The sequence below is a fragment of the Dama dama genome, chromosome 1 (genome assembly GCF_033118175.1).
Source record: "Dama dama isolate Ldn47 chromosome 1, ASM3311817v1, whole genome shotgun sequence".
NCBI classification, from domain to species: domain Eukaryota; kingdom Metazoa; phylum Chordata; class Mammalia; order Artiodactyla; family Cervidae; genus Dama; species Dama dama.
Genome location: NC_083681.1, coordinates 77,395,677 through 77,410,806, shown reverse-complemented (window position 1 = coordinate 77,410,806; position 15,130 = coordinate 77,395,677). Strand labels below are relative to the sequence as shown.

Below are 15,130 nucleotides of genomic sequence, written 5' to 3'. Positions count from 1 at the left end.
TCTCTGAACCTTTCTCTTAATTTTATTGTGAACCTAAAACTGCTATAAAAGATAAAGCCTTAAAATGATAACAATGACAGCACATGATCCTATAAATATAAAAAAGATATATTTAATTTTGTTGTTTTGCATGAGACTAATCAAAAAGGAGCATTTAAGATCCCTCTCTAACAAGTGAAAGTCGCTCAGTCATGTCCGACTCTGTGCAACCCATGGACTATACAGTCCATGGAATTCTCCAGGCCAGAATACTGGAGTGGGTAGCTATTCCCTTCTCCAGGGAAGGAAGTAAGAAATCCAAAGTCACCAACCAATCATATCTGGGGTCACTGAGGGTCCAGACTTCATTTCACTGGGACCACAGTGGATCAACTTGTATGCCTCTCACTTAGTTTCTTAGTGTAGGGAATAGAAAGACATATCTCCCCTGGAAGCTGCATATCTTCAAGAAGGTAGACATTTCATTGCAGATGAGCTTAAACTCCAATTGGATTTTTTTTTTTAATGACAATTTTGTTAAACAACTTAGTTATTTCTGTTCTTAGGTAATGAATAAATCATAATAAAAGCTGTTCACATCTTTTTAAGCCTCTACTTTTTATATATTCCTAAAAAAACATACTCAAACAATACACTCTTGCTTTCATGGCCTTTGGCTAGGTAGAAAACCTAGTTTTCGAAGCTTTTCTACTATGACTTTGCTGTTGTTCAGGCGCTATGTCATGTCTGACTCTTTGCCACTCCATGGACTTCAGCATATCAGGCTTCTCTTCCCTCCATGACCTCCTGGACTTTGTTCAAATTCATGTCCATTAAGTCGGTGATGCTATCTAACCATCTTGTTCTCTTCCACATCTTCTCTTTTTGCCTTCAGTATTTCCCAGCATCAGAATAATCCAACTAAACTAGAAGTTTTGGTTTTATTTTCTTTTTATTTGCTTGATAAAGCATTTGCCTTATCATGTCCATTTGGAGAAGGCAATGGCAACCCACTCCAGTACTCTTGCCTGGAAAATCCCATGGACGGAGGAACCTGGTAGGTTACAGTTCATGAGGTCATGAAAAGTTGAACACAACTGAGCGACTTCACTTTCACTTTTCACTTTCAAGTATTGGAGAAGGGAGCAGCAGCCCACTCCAGTGTTCTTGCCTGGAGAATCCCAGGGACGGGGGAGCCTGGTGGGCTGCCATCTATGGGGTCGCACAGAGCTGGACATGACTGAACGACTGAAGTGACTTAGCAGCAGCAGTATCATGTCCATTAAAATATTGCTTTCCTCTCTCCTTCCAAAGCCCTCACTCCTCTGAATTCTATCTCTGGATTCTAGACTTTTTCACATCCAAGGGCCTATGTTCCTTCTACTTTTCTCTTATCAGGGGCCCATATTACTGAATGTGTTGTGTACTTTTGTTTATTTATATTTAAGTACATATTATAATTTCTGAAAGCATCATTCCTAACTTCTGGTCACCATGAGAAAACTGGTGTGATACACAGTGCTGTTATGATTTCAGCTACTTAGAAAGGGAACTTAATGTTTAAAACAGTTGTGCAGTTGTTTTATAGGTAAATAAAAATTTGGAATTGGTATCTTTGAAAAATGAAAAATCCCTCTTGGAAAGCTAACACTCATAATCATAATGGAAGTAACCACTGCACTTGAAGGTACCACATACCTGCATCTTCCATATGTTTTGCACATCCTGAATTATCCAACCTTCATAGCAATCTTGAAAGGTAGATTGCTTTATCACATATTTTCACAGCTGGAGAAAATGAAATGCATAGAATCAAGGAATTTGTTAAATATTACACCCTCATAGGCAGCAGGTTGAGTGTGAATCTAGGCAGTGTGGCCTCAGATTCTATGCTAACTCACCTCTCAGACCTAATTTAAAACCTGACTTTCTTCAGTTAAGTTCATCTCTTTAAAAAATTCTGAATTTTTCACTGACCAATGTACTCTTTAGGAATTTGTACTTTTCTCTCTGCAGATGGTTTCTACTCTTATAACACCAATCATATGATGACTTACATAATTAGTGATCTTATCTCCAAGTACCTTAAAACTCATATTAAACTTTTAGGAACAGGGAGGATGTTTTCCACATTCCTCATAATAACTCCAAACAATTTCAATTCAGTATTTAAAGTGAAAGATAATTATGGAATTATGGAAGGTGAGTGGATACTGTATTACTATTTTAAAGTTTTTTCAAAATATAGACTACATTAAAATGGGAAAATTGACAGCTTGTATTTTATAAAAAAGAACAAGGTCACAGAAGAAGAAAAGAAGCAAAGTCATAAAAGTGCAAGTAGCAGAGACTGAGACTTACGTAGTTCTCACTTACTATGAGCCACATCCTTCTTCATTTTAACTGCATAGTAACCGTAATTACCTCTAGTAAACTAGTAAGTAGCAGAGACTGAGACTTACATGGTTCTCGCTTACTATGAGCCACATCCTTCTTCATTTTAACTGCACAGTAACCATAATTATGTCTAGTAAACTAGTAAGTAGCAGAGACTGAGACTTACATAGTTCTCGCTTACTATGAGCCACATCCTTCTTCATTTTAACTGCACAGTAACCATAATTATGTCTAGTAAACTAGTAAGTAGCAGAGACTGAGACTTACAGAGTTCTCGCTTACTATGAGCCACATCCTTCTTCATTTTAACTGCATAGTAACCATAATTACCTCTAGTAAACTAATAACTAGTTTACTAACAAATAGTAAATAGTGAATCTGGGACTTGAACCCAGACAAACTGACTCCATCAACTGTATTCTTTACTAAGAAACATCATTTTGCTCAATTAATATTGATTGTAAATAAAATACCAAAATTACAAAATATAAGACAACAAAAGATAGAAGATACTCAGGACCATATGTTTTCATAAAGATGTGGTAAAAAATAAAATGTGGCCTGTAATATAATTTAATATACATGTAATAAAAAGATATTTTTGCTAACCAAGTGAAATAATACAATAAGTTTTCTTTGCTTGCATGTGCATTGATTTTTCTGCAATATTCTAAAGCTTTATATACCATTATATCATTAAGTCAATAATTAAACTACATAAATTATTGTGAAATTTCACATATTAAAGTGAAAATTGTTATAATAATTCTAAGTGAAAGTCAGAAACTACAATGATGACTTCATTCAAACTATATATGATATTAACAAATATCTGAAATAGAAAAATTGTATTACTGTATATTGGAATCACAGGATTTTTTTCAAACAATATTTTTAGCAAAATACTCTGGAAAATTTAGAGTAAAGAGAGACTTGTGTAAGTAAGATCATATGTTAGATTATACACATATTGGAAATTTTACAAGTCAAATCCATAGGCAGAAAGGCTTAGTACTTTAATGGGGTAAGTTCAGGAGTATAGTTGAGAGGGTAAATAATAGTTTCCCAAATTATAGAAATCTTAGTGTATTATCCACGCATTTGTTGTATTATGACCATCAGTGAAGCTGACATCTTGAACACAAGAAGCATAGGTAAAAATTGTCAAAGCATACTTCAACCAAGACTCCAATAGAGTCAGGTATAATAGACACAAAAATGAACCAAACTAAGAATGGCTTCTTCAGCAGGGCCTCTAATAGTGTTAGCACTTAATATTGAAATAGTGCTATTTAGATTTTAAAGAACATAGAAAAGATATATAATGCCTGGAATATACCTGTGTATATTGATGTCTTTGTGGATACAAAACCGGCTTTAAATTTTCAGGAAAACTCAGAATAAGATATGGCAAGTATTTGCACCCCATTTCTTGTCTGAAGGTTAAATTTCAAAGTGCTAAAGTCATTTGTCCAAGGAAAGTACTAGTTCTGGAGTTCATGATCTTGGTTGGAATAAAAAATTTTAAAGGCCATTCATTCTGTATTCTCAAAATGCAAAAACTTTGATCCAAGGCTGCTAACTTCTGAATCATAGATAGATCTGGGAGAGATTAGAACATGTGCAGATTTCCAGAGATTCAGATCGGATTAAAGGCATTTGGAAAAAAACAGAGCATGCAGCAGAAACTAGGACTTCAGAATTCAGTCCACTTATCTTCCCGAGATGTCTGTTCTTTTCTTCTTTCTGCAGATTAAACCTTTGTCACCTAGATCTTGTCTACAGTCATTACCATGTCAGTGAATAAGAGTGTGACTGAATTCATTCTTTTTGGCTTGACACAGGATGTGGAAAAGCAGAAAGTGATATTTGGAGTCTTCTCGATTTTATACCTTGCAACACTGTTGGGGGACTTTCTTATTGTGGTGACTATTAAGACAAGCAGGACACTTGGGAGTCCCATGTATTTCTTCCTATTCTATCTGTCCTTTGCTGATGCCTGCTTCTCTACAATCACAGCCCCCAGGTTAATTGTGGATGTCCTTTCTCAGGAGAAAGCCATTTCCTACAATGAGTGCATGACCCAGGTCTTTGCAGCCCATTTCTTTGGATGCATGGAGATCTTTGTGCTCATCCTCATGGCCTTTGATTGCTACATAGCAATCTGCAAACCCTTGCGATATACAACCATCAGGAGCCGGCACCTCTGTGGTGTACTGGTGATTCTAGCCTGGGTGGGGTCTTGTATTCACTCGTCAGCACAGATTTTCCTGGTTTTGAGGTTGCCCTTTTGTGGCCCCAATGTGACTGACCACTATTTCTGTGATTTGCAGCCCTTGTTGAAACTTGCCTGCATGGACATTTCTGTGATAAATTTGCTTGCTGTTTTTAACAGTGGGGCCATATGTATGGTGAGTTTCACAATCCTGTTTATCTCCTATGTTGTCATCTTACACTCCCTGAGAAACCACAGCACAGAAGGAAGGCGAAAAGCCCTTTCTACATGCACCTCCCACTTCATTGTGGTTGTCATATTTTTTGGCCCATGTATATTCATATACACACGCCCACCAACCACATTTCCAATAGACAAGATGGTGGCTGTGTTTTATACAATTGGGACACCCTTACTTAATCCGCTGATCTATACACTACGGAATGAAGAAGTGAAAAATGCCATGAAAATGTTATGGTGTAGCAAAGCATGACTTCACTTGATAAGTGTATATAGAGGAATCCTTGTGTATATTTCCTTAAAGATTTAGTTCTGCTTTATGGACAGAAGAGATAGCATATTTTTGTCAGAAGCAAGAGTAGAGAAATACAAGGATATAAAGACAGAGATACACAGTATCCTTATTCTGAGAGGCTTGCATTAGAAACTAAAACCCATAACAATTTTGAACAACCTCTGATGACTCTTACTTTAATTCTATCCACATCAGACAATATTCACATGATAATTTAGTTTCTTGCACAAATATTTCTTCAGAGAGAAGAGGACTGACAGAATGTGTGTGTATGTGTGTGTGTGTGTGTATGTGTGCACATTGATTCTTTTCCTAAATTTTATTTTAGTTCTTATGAAGGTGGTCATAAGAGCTTATCCATAGGGGACTGGAACTCTACAGAATCACAGTTTCTGTCTTGACAACCTAACGGTTAGAGAAGATTCTCTGAGAAAATGCTACTCTGGAAATCAGTGCCTGAATCCACCTCACTAGTGTATCTACACTGATGACCCTCAAACTCCTATAAAAGCTGGAACTATCAGTGAAAACCTAGACTGTCCCTGAAAAACCTCTTAAAATATCATGAATAGTTAAGAAGATGAAGGGTCTTATATTTGGCTTAATAAGACATAACAGCCAGTCAATCAATTGCCCTTCAGAGTCTTTCACATTGCTCTTCATAAAGGAGAGGGAAGAGGAAATAGAGTTTGGCAGCATGAATGTGCAGAAGGGAGGGTAAAGGGCAGGAGGGAGGACAGAAAAGGTGCTTTATAAAGAGGACAAGTGAAAGGAAGTGGTCGTTTTATCCAAGTAGGAGAGAAGGCGCTTCATCTTCCTTATACTTTGAGAATCACTTTTGGGAATATGAACATTTGCAGGAAATAATGAAGTTTCAGGCTCTTCCCATACCATTAAGTTTTCTTTGTTATATTCATTTGTGTACAGGAAAGAAGCATTTTTGTTCTTTTGCTTCCCCAAAACATCTGAAACTTCAAGTTTCAGGATTCTGGGAAGAACCTGAAGTTGAAAGCTTAGCACTTCTCAAAATTGGATCTTTTATTTTATATATGATTATTGAAAAACTGTGTATTTGAAGATAGCTTAATATATAAATAATGTTCACTCACCACTCCCACTACCACAACCACTATATAATCTCATGATTAAGTACTGTCATGCTATTTTAGAACCTGAGCTTATAATTCTAATTCAAATTGGCACCAAGAGTATTATTTTGTGATATTTAAGTATCATTTAATACTCAAGTACTTAAGTATTGCTTTAAGGGAAGCATTTCTGTCAAATGAAGACAAAATGTTAGTATGTTGCACCTAAGATCCCAAATAGCTCTAATATAAAAAGTAGTGACAGGAAAAAAAACATCTAAGAACAAAAACGACATCTTGTGTATACGTACCATGAAAGACGGTAACGCTAACCCTGTATGCAAAACAGGAAAAGAGACACAGATGCACAGAACAGACTTTCGGACTCTGTGGGAGAAGGCGAGGGTGGGATGTTTCGAGAGAACAGCATCGAAACATGTATATTATCTATAGTGAAACAGATCACCAGCCCAGGCTGGATGCACGAGACAAGTGCTCGGGCCTGGTGCGCTGGGAAGACCCAGAGGAATCAGGTGGAGAGGGAGGTGGGAGGGGGGATCGGGAGGAGGAATACATGTAACTCCATGGCTGACTCATCTCAATGTGTGACAAAAACCACTACAATATTGTAAAGTAATTAGCCTCCAACTAATAAAAATAAATGAAAAAAATGACATCTGTCAGAGCCTTTAATACCATATTCACAAATTGTAAACTTGCTATACACTCCCTCCAAATAAACACCCCCCATTTTTCTACTTTTATGTCTGAAGTTCTGCTTTTAAAGCATTTCCATTTGATCCTATGCTGTGTTATGCTTAGTTGTTCAGTCATGTCTGACTCTTTGCATGGACTCCAGGCTCCTCGGTCCATGGGTATTTTCTAAGCAAGAATACTGGAGAGGGCTGCCATGCCCTCCTCCAGGGGACACCCCCAACCTAAGGATTGAAGCCAGGACTCCTGCACTGCAGGCTGATTCTTTACCAGCTGAGCCCCTAGGGAAGCCCAAGAATACTGGAGTGGGTAGCTTATCCCTTCTCCAGGGGATCTTCCCAACCCAGGGACTGAACTGGGGTCTCCTGAATCGCAGGCAGATTCCTTACCAGCTGAGTCACCCCCTTCTCGTCCTGCCCTCAGTTTTTTCCCAGCATCAAGGCCTTTCCTATGAGTCAGCTTCTTGCATCAGGTGGTCAAAGTATTGGAGCTTCAGCTTCAGCATCAGTCCTTCCAATGAATATTCAGGACTGATTTCCTTTAGGATTGACTGGTTTGATCTCTTTGCTATCCCAGGAATGCTCAAGAGTTTTCTCCCACACCAGAGTTCAAAAGCATCAAGTTTTTGGCACTCAATCTTTAAGGTCCAACTCTCACATCCATACATGACTACAAGATAAACCATAGCTTTGACTACAAAGACCTTCATCATCAAAGTGACATCTCTGATTTTTAATACACTCTCTAGATTTGTCATAGGTTTCCTTCCAAGGAAAAAGCATCTTAATTTCATGGCTGTAGTCACCAACTGTAGTGATTTTGGAGCCCAAGAAAACAAAGTCTGTCACTGTTTCCATTTTTTCTCCATCTATTTTCCATGAAGTGATGGGACCTGATGCCATGATCTTCTTTTTTTCAATGTTGAGTTTTAAGAGAGCTTTTTCACTCTTTTCTTTCACTTTCAACAAGAGGCTCTTTAGTTCCTCTTTACTTCTCCCATTAGGGTGGTGTCATCTTAAGTAAACAAGACATAATCCAAATATAACTTTCATTCTTTTTTCTTGTTGTTTATTCAAATTTAATATATTGGGGAAATTATTTACCCATGCTTGAATAGAAACTCAGAAGTATCAGCATTGCATACATGATCTGAGTCTCTCATATATTTTTGATCTTGCTCCTGGCCTCTCTCTGCCTGGATCACTATGTTCCATTCATTCTGTTATTTTACATTTATTTCCTCAAAAACACCCTGATACTTCTTGAATTAGAGTGTTCTCTCTCTAGAATCTTTATCTCGCTAATCCTCACACGACTGTTTCCTTCTGGTCATTTTTGTAACTACTCAGCTCATTGGTATTAAAACATTAATATAGCTCATAACTTTTTTCTAATGTAATATCAACAGAATTCTAATCAGTTTAAAAGATGCATGCTAATAGAATCCTTTTCTGGCTGCCCAACATGAAGTACTTTCCATGAAATAATCACATCCTGCCATTTCCATTAACTCTATTATAATGTTCACTTTCTGCCTTTTTGTTTCAGTTACTTTTAATTTTAGTGTTTGTTTCTTTTTGTGCCTCAACCATCTGAATTTGGCTATTTGAAAAATATAAGCTCTTGTGTTTTATATTCATCCAACAGATATTTATTGAAAAATGAATCCATGGGAAGGATAAACAAAAACCCCTTCTGGGCTTTGTTAGTATCTCAGCGGGAAAGAATCCACCTACCAATGCAGGAGGCATGGGTTCCTGATCTGCGAAGGTCACACGTGCCACAGAGCAACCAAGCCCGGGTACCACAACTGTTGAGCCTGTGAACCGAATCTGTTGAAGCCCACAAGCTCTACGATCCATGCTCTACAACAGAAGAAGTCACCACAATGAGAATCCCATGCATAAGAACTAGAGAGTAGCCCCTGCTTGCTGCAACTAGAGAAAAACCCATGAGACAATGAAGACCAGCACAGTCAAAAATAAATAAAAATTAAAAAAAAAAAAATCCCTTCCTGGAGACATGTCCAGTCTAGACCGGCATGGAATGTAATAAAAGTCAGAGCATAGTTATACAAAATAGACTTGCTTTTGGTCATTGTTACTAAGGAAATGAAAACACTGACATAGAGAACAATGGTGAGAGTATAAGAACCATTGAATAGAGTCACAGAGGAAGGCTCTCTAAAGTAATGACCCTTCATCTAGTACCAGAAGTTGGAGAGAAGTAGTCACCTCAGTAGGATGAAGGCTTGTTTTGAGAGAGAGAGAAGGAAAATCTTTCATGAATCTAAGAAGTGAAGAGAAGTGAAGTGAAATCACTCAGTTGTGTTGGACTCTTTGTAACCCCATGGACTGTAGCCTACCATGCTCCTCTGTCCATGGGATTTTCCAGGCAAGAGTACGGGAGTGGGTTGCCACTTTCTTCTCCAGAGGATCTTCCCGACCCAGGGATCGAACCCAGGTCTCCCGCATTGTAGGCAGATGCTTTATTGACTCAGCCGCCAGGAAAGTTCTGAGGGCAAATGACAAGTCTCAGGATGTCTGATGCACACCAAGGGGTTGGGTGAGGCACTCAAGATGTGATTAGAGATTTAGAGGAAGTAGAAAGATTAACCAGGAAATTCTAGTATGAGGCAAGGAGATTCCAAATAACCGATAAACAATAAATAAAATGGTTCGTTGAGATGTTAAAAATGTGTACACTGCACTTTCAAAAGTCACTAAGAACGAGTCCTAGAAAAACATCTAAATTTTATAACAAATTGTAGTTTTAAAAAGTTAATTTCTTCCAGAAAAAAATAAGCCATCAGAAAACATTCCTATTTAGAAGTGGTTCTGCTGAGAGATGGCTGTATTTTCTCATTACTGATAACGAAGTACTTGATAGTTTGTTATCCAGCTTTGTGATAGAACTATCAAAATCCAATTGGAATTATGTTAATGAAAATGAATTAAAAATAAAAATAATAAAAATAATAGCAAGAAATTTGGTGATTTTGCTTGGAATGAACTTTTCCATCAATTCTCCTTTCTCATGTTATTTCTTTTAAAATAATTGCATTTATTCGCATTTTGATTTAAGCTGTTGAGATATTTTCTTGGACATTATGTAATTATAATTTAAAAATAAGTAGGAAAAATGAAAAAAGCTATGAAGGCAATAGGAAGCTAAAGAAGAACAGAAAGCAGAAAGATATCATAACCCTTAAACTGCAAACACTATCAATCAAAATCAGATTTATATTTTTAAGAAATCTCGCTGGTTGTTAGTGGAGAATGGATAGTTTTGTTTCCCCCATGTTTCTGAAAGAACAAAGTTCTCTTTAATGGAAACACATGATATTCTTAGCATGACAGTCACTTGCCAACCAAACTCCCCAGTTTTATCCACAGTTTTCTCATGGCATTTTTCACCTCCATGTTCCTCAGGGTGTAGATCAAGGGATTTAACATGGGTGTGATGATGGAATCAGACTCGACCATCACCTTGTCTATGGGGTAGGTGGCCACAGGCTTGACATATAAAAACATACAAGGCACAGAAAACATGATGACCACAGTGAGGTGGGAGCCACAGGTGGAGAGGGCTTTATGCCACCCTTTGGAGTTGCAGGACTTCAGGGAGCAGAGGGTGACCACATAGGAGGTGACGAGGATGAGGAAGATGGCCACACACATCACCCCACCGTTGCGGATGACTAAGAGACCCACGGTGTGGGTGTCCACGCTGGCCAGTTTCAACAGGGGGAACAAATCTCATATAAAGTGATCTATTGTATTGGGACACAGAAGGGTATTTGACACATGAAGAGAAGCTGTACTATGGTGTGGATAAATCGCCCACCCCCCCCACCCCCCCAGGCCCCTCCCAGCAACAGGCAGCATGCCTGAGGTCTCATGATGGACAAGTAGTGCAGGGGCTTACAGATGGCCACAGAGCAGTCACAGGTCATCACGGTGATGAGGAGGATGCCCACTCCACCAAACAAGTGCTCAGCGAAGAGCTGGGCCATGCAGCCTTCCAGGGAGATGGTAGTGGTCTCAGAGCAGGAGTCCACAGTCATCTTGGGGGCAATGACGGAAGAGAAAGTGACATCCAAAAGGGACAGGAGGTAAGGAAAAAATACATGGGTGATCTCAGACTCTGACTCATAACCATGGTTACCACAATGAGGAGGTTTCCCAAAATGGTGGACAGACATGATTAGAAAGACGACAGAGGGTATTTTCCGCAGCTCTGGATACCGCGTAATGCCCAAGAGAATGAATTCTGTCACATTGTTTTGATTTCCCATGTGTCAGCTGCTGATATGAGCTCCAGCTAAGAGTTAGAAGACCTGAAAAAGCAGCACATTATTTATAACTAGTGATTATTTGACTTCAAGTATTTCTGGGATCTCAGGGAACTTATGGGTTTTTTTTTTTTATTGTTTTGTTTTTTGTGTCTTTTTTTTCCCCCCATTTATTCATTATCCAGCATTTGGCGCTTAGTAACCTACTAAATGGACTTCAGTGGTGGCTCAGACGGTAAAGCGTCTGCCTACAATGCAGGAGACCTGGGTTCAATCCCTGGGTCGGGAAGATCTCCTGGAGAAGGAAATGGTTATCCACTCCAGTGTATATAATGAAAGAAGAGGTGGCAAGAGTACACAGAAGAACTGTACAAAAAAGATCTTCATGAGCCAGATAATCACAATGGTGTGATCACTCACCTAGAGCCAGACCACCTGGAAAGTGAAGTCAAGTGGGCCTTAGAAAGCATTACAACAAACAAAGCTAGTGAAGGTGATGGAATTCCAGTTGAGCTATTTCAAATCCTGAAAGATGATGCTGTGAAACTGCTGCACTCAATATGCCAGCAAATTTGGAAAACTCAGCAGTGGCCACAGAACTGGAAAAGGTCAGTTTTCATTCCAATCCCTAAGAAAGGCAATCCCAAAGAATGCTCAAACTACTGCACAATTGCACTCATCTCACACGCTAGTAAAGTAATGCTCAAAATTCTCCAAGCCAGGCTTCAGCAATACATGAACCAAGAACTTCCACATGTTCAAGCTGGTTTTAGAAAAGGCAGAGGAACCAGAGATCAAATTGCCAATACCCGCTGGATCATCGAAAAAGCAAGGGAGTTCCAGAAAAACATCTATTTCTGCTTTACTGACTACACGAAAGCCTTCGACTGTGTGGATCACAATAAACTGTGGAAAATTCTGAAAGAGATGGGAATACCAGACCACTTCACCTGCCTCTTGAGAAACCTGTATGCAGCTCAGGAAGCAATAGTTAGAACTGGACATGGAACAACAGACTGGTTCCAAATAGGAAAAGGAGTACATCAAGGCTATATATTGTCACCCTGCCCATTTAACTTACATGCAGAGTACATCATGAGAAACGCTGGGCTGGAAGAAGCACAAGCTGGGATCAAGATTGCTGGGAGAATGATCAATAACCTCAGATATGCAGATGACACCACCCTTATGGCAGAGAGTGAAGAGGAACTGGAAAACCTCTTGATGAAAGTGAAAGAGGAGAGTGAAAATGTTGGCTTAAAGCTCAACATTCAGAAAACTGAGATCACGGCATCTGGTCCCATCACCTCATGGGAAATAGATGGGGAGACAGTGGAAACAATGTCAGACTTCATTTTTTGGGGCTCCAAAATGACTGCGGATGGTGACTGCAGCCATGAAATTAAAAGATGCTTACTCCTTGGAAGGAAAGTTATGACCAACCTAGATAGCATATTAAAAAGCAGAGACATTACTTTGCCAGCAATGGTCCATCTGGTCAAGGCTATGGTTTTTACAGTGGTCATGTATGGATGTGAGAGTTAAACTGTGAAGAAAGCTGAGTGACGAAAAATTGATGCTTTTGAACTGTGGTGTTGGAGAAGACTCTTGAGAGTCCCTTGGACTGCAAGGTCATCCAACCAGTCCATCGTAAAGGAGATCAGTCCTGGGTGTTCACTGGAAGGACTGATGCTGAAGCTGAAACTCCAGTAGTTTGGCCACCTGATGCGAAGACTTGACTCATTGGAAAAGATCCTGATGCTGGGAGGGATTGGGGGCAGGAGGAGAAGGGGACAACAGAGGATGAGATGGTTGGATGGCGTCACCGACTCGATGGGCATGAGTTTGAGTGAACTCCGGGAGTTGGTGATGGACAGGGAGGCCTGGCGTGCTGTGATTCATGGGGTCGCAAAGAGTCGGACACGACTGAGCGACTGAACTGAACTGAACTGAACTGAGCCTGCTAAATAAAGAGCTTAAAAGAGAGCTACTTCATTAATGCTATGTTCTCTTCAGGCTTTTTTTTTTTTTTTTTCCTTCTTCTCCTCTTTTTAAATGGTGTTTTCATGTGAAATACATTTCTCCCTTTCACTCTTATTATTGATTGTCAGCACCCACCTTCTCCAGGCCCTAGAATAATGCCATAACTGACTCTGTTTTACAAATGAGAGAGCTGATTCTCACAGACTTGAGGCAACATAGCCAAGGTTGTACAGCAAGTGAGTGGTGAAGCCAGAATGTGGACCACATTTTCTGACTCCAGAATCAGTGCTCTCAAACATCAATATTTCTCCTCTGATCATTGCATTGTGATTTTATCATTTACCAATCATGGTACGAAGTATATTACAATATACTATACAACCCTGCTTTATCTTCAAATAAATATGAAGTAGCTACTTTCTGTGCTCTTTTCAAATGTTATGATGATTCTTTAGTAATTCAGTGCCTTACTTATAAATATTAAGTTAATGAAATACATCTAAAACTATAATTTCTGAATAATATATTGTTTATTAATGAAGATCACAAAGCATGACGATCCAGCAAACACCCAGGTCACAATATAATCCACTCAAACCTGAGTCAGTCCTAGTCATTCCTTTCAGTTTTCTCTGTTCCCTAAGTGGAGTTAAGGATTCTAGAATACAATAATGACAATTCAATGATTAGCTTTTAGGTTCACTAACTCTGCTGCTGGGCAAAGTGCCAAGATCCACATTGTCTCATTTAGACCTCATATGATTTAATTCTCATATGATACCATATGAACTATGTACCATTAATATTCCAATTTTAAAGAAGAGAAATTGAAATGTTAAGGTGTTGTTAAATCTATTGCATAAGATTATATAACTAGTGTGCTATGAAGCTGGCATTTTGGTCACATAGCTCAAATTCATAACTTCTGTTTCCACTACTTGAAAAGAGAACAGATTTATGTGGTGTTTCAGGAGAGTTGTTGCAACCTAGGGAAAAAAGTTACAATGAAAATATGCTTCCTATTATTGGGATTTTTCAGGGAAGCTAGCTGCCTTATTTTATGAATTTTGCAAGGAGCTTAGCTTCAAATTGACATTTGGACTGTAATATTTGGCAAATGATGAAAGGTCACTCTGGCTGTTCAACAACGCCAGCCCCACCCCTACACATTGCACAAAATGGCAAGCATCCACAGGAGACTATGGAACTGCCATGTATACATTCCTTAATCTCATCCCCTCCCTCCCAGCCCAAGAGCTGAGATCTTTCTTACAAGCACCCTTGTGAATTATAAGGAGCACCGGCTCAGGAGTCAGGAAGCGAGAAGTGTGTTTCGTTCCAGGCTGTGTCACTAATCTAGCCTATCACTCGAGCGTGCTCCTGGCACCTCTGAGCCTGTCTCCTCATTTTCAGTATAAGGATGGTCCAATAGTGAGTGGCAATGGAAGGGAAACTGTCCTCTTCATATAGTTACCCTTAATCATATTCATTGACTATGCCTCTGGGCAAGATTTCCTTAGGTGATTTGTTTCATGTAAAAAAAAAAAAAAGAAAGAAAGAAAAAAGAAAAAGCCACCGCTCTAAATAATATCTAGTACCCCTTTTGTCCTTATGACCAGAGTGACTCCTACCTGACATTCAACTCCTGTCATCAGCACCCCTCCCTTCTTTATTCAGTGTTCCTGTTTCCTCACTTTATTTCACTGTCATCTCATCCACCTCCTGCCAGACTCACATCATTTGGTTTTCATATCTGCCTTTATGTTTACAGGGACTGTCACTGGGTCCAGACACAGAAAACCTATTAATAACTCTAATCACCGCCAGTCCGTTTACTGCTTCATACACAACTTCAGCTTCCTCAAGCCTCAATTTCTGCACCAGTGCAATTAGTAAACGAGAAACCATAGATGCTGTATATGTAT

General features: G+C 39.1%; 1 protein-coding gene and 1 pseudogene across 1 annotated transcript; one reads left to right on the top strand and one right to left on the bottom strand.

The window, feature by feature from the left end:
* The first annotated feature begins 4,169 nt into the window (after nucleotides 1-4,169).
* On the top strand, nucleotides 4,170-5,084 carry LOC133055773 (olfactory receptor 4C11-like). Its single transcript, XM_061140888.1, has one exon. The coding sequence runs from the start codon at nucleotides 4,170-4,172 to the stop codon at nucleotides 5,082-5,084; it is 915 nt and encodes a 304-aa protein (XP_060996871.1).
* Nucleotides 5,085-10,287: 5,203 nt separating this feature from the next.
* LOC133055763 (olfactory receptor 4C6-like) lies at nucleotides 10,288-11,225 on the bottom strand (annotated as a pseudogene).
* Nucleotides 11,226-15,130: the final 3,905 nt, after the last annotated feature.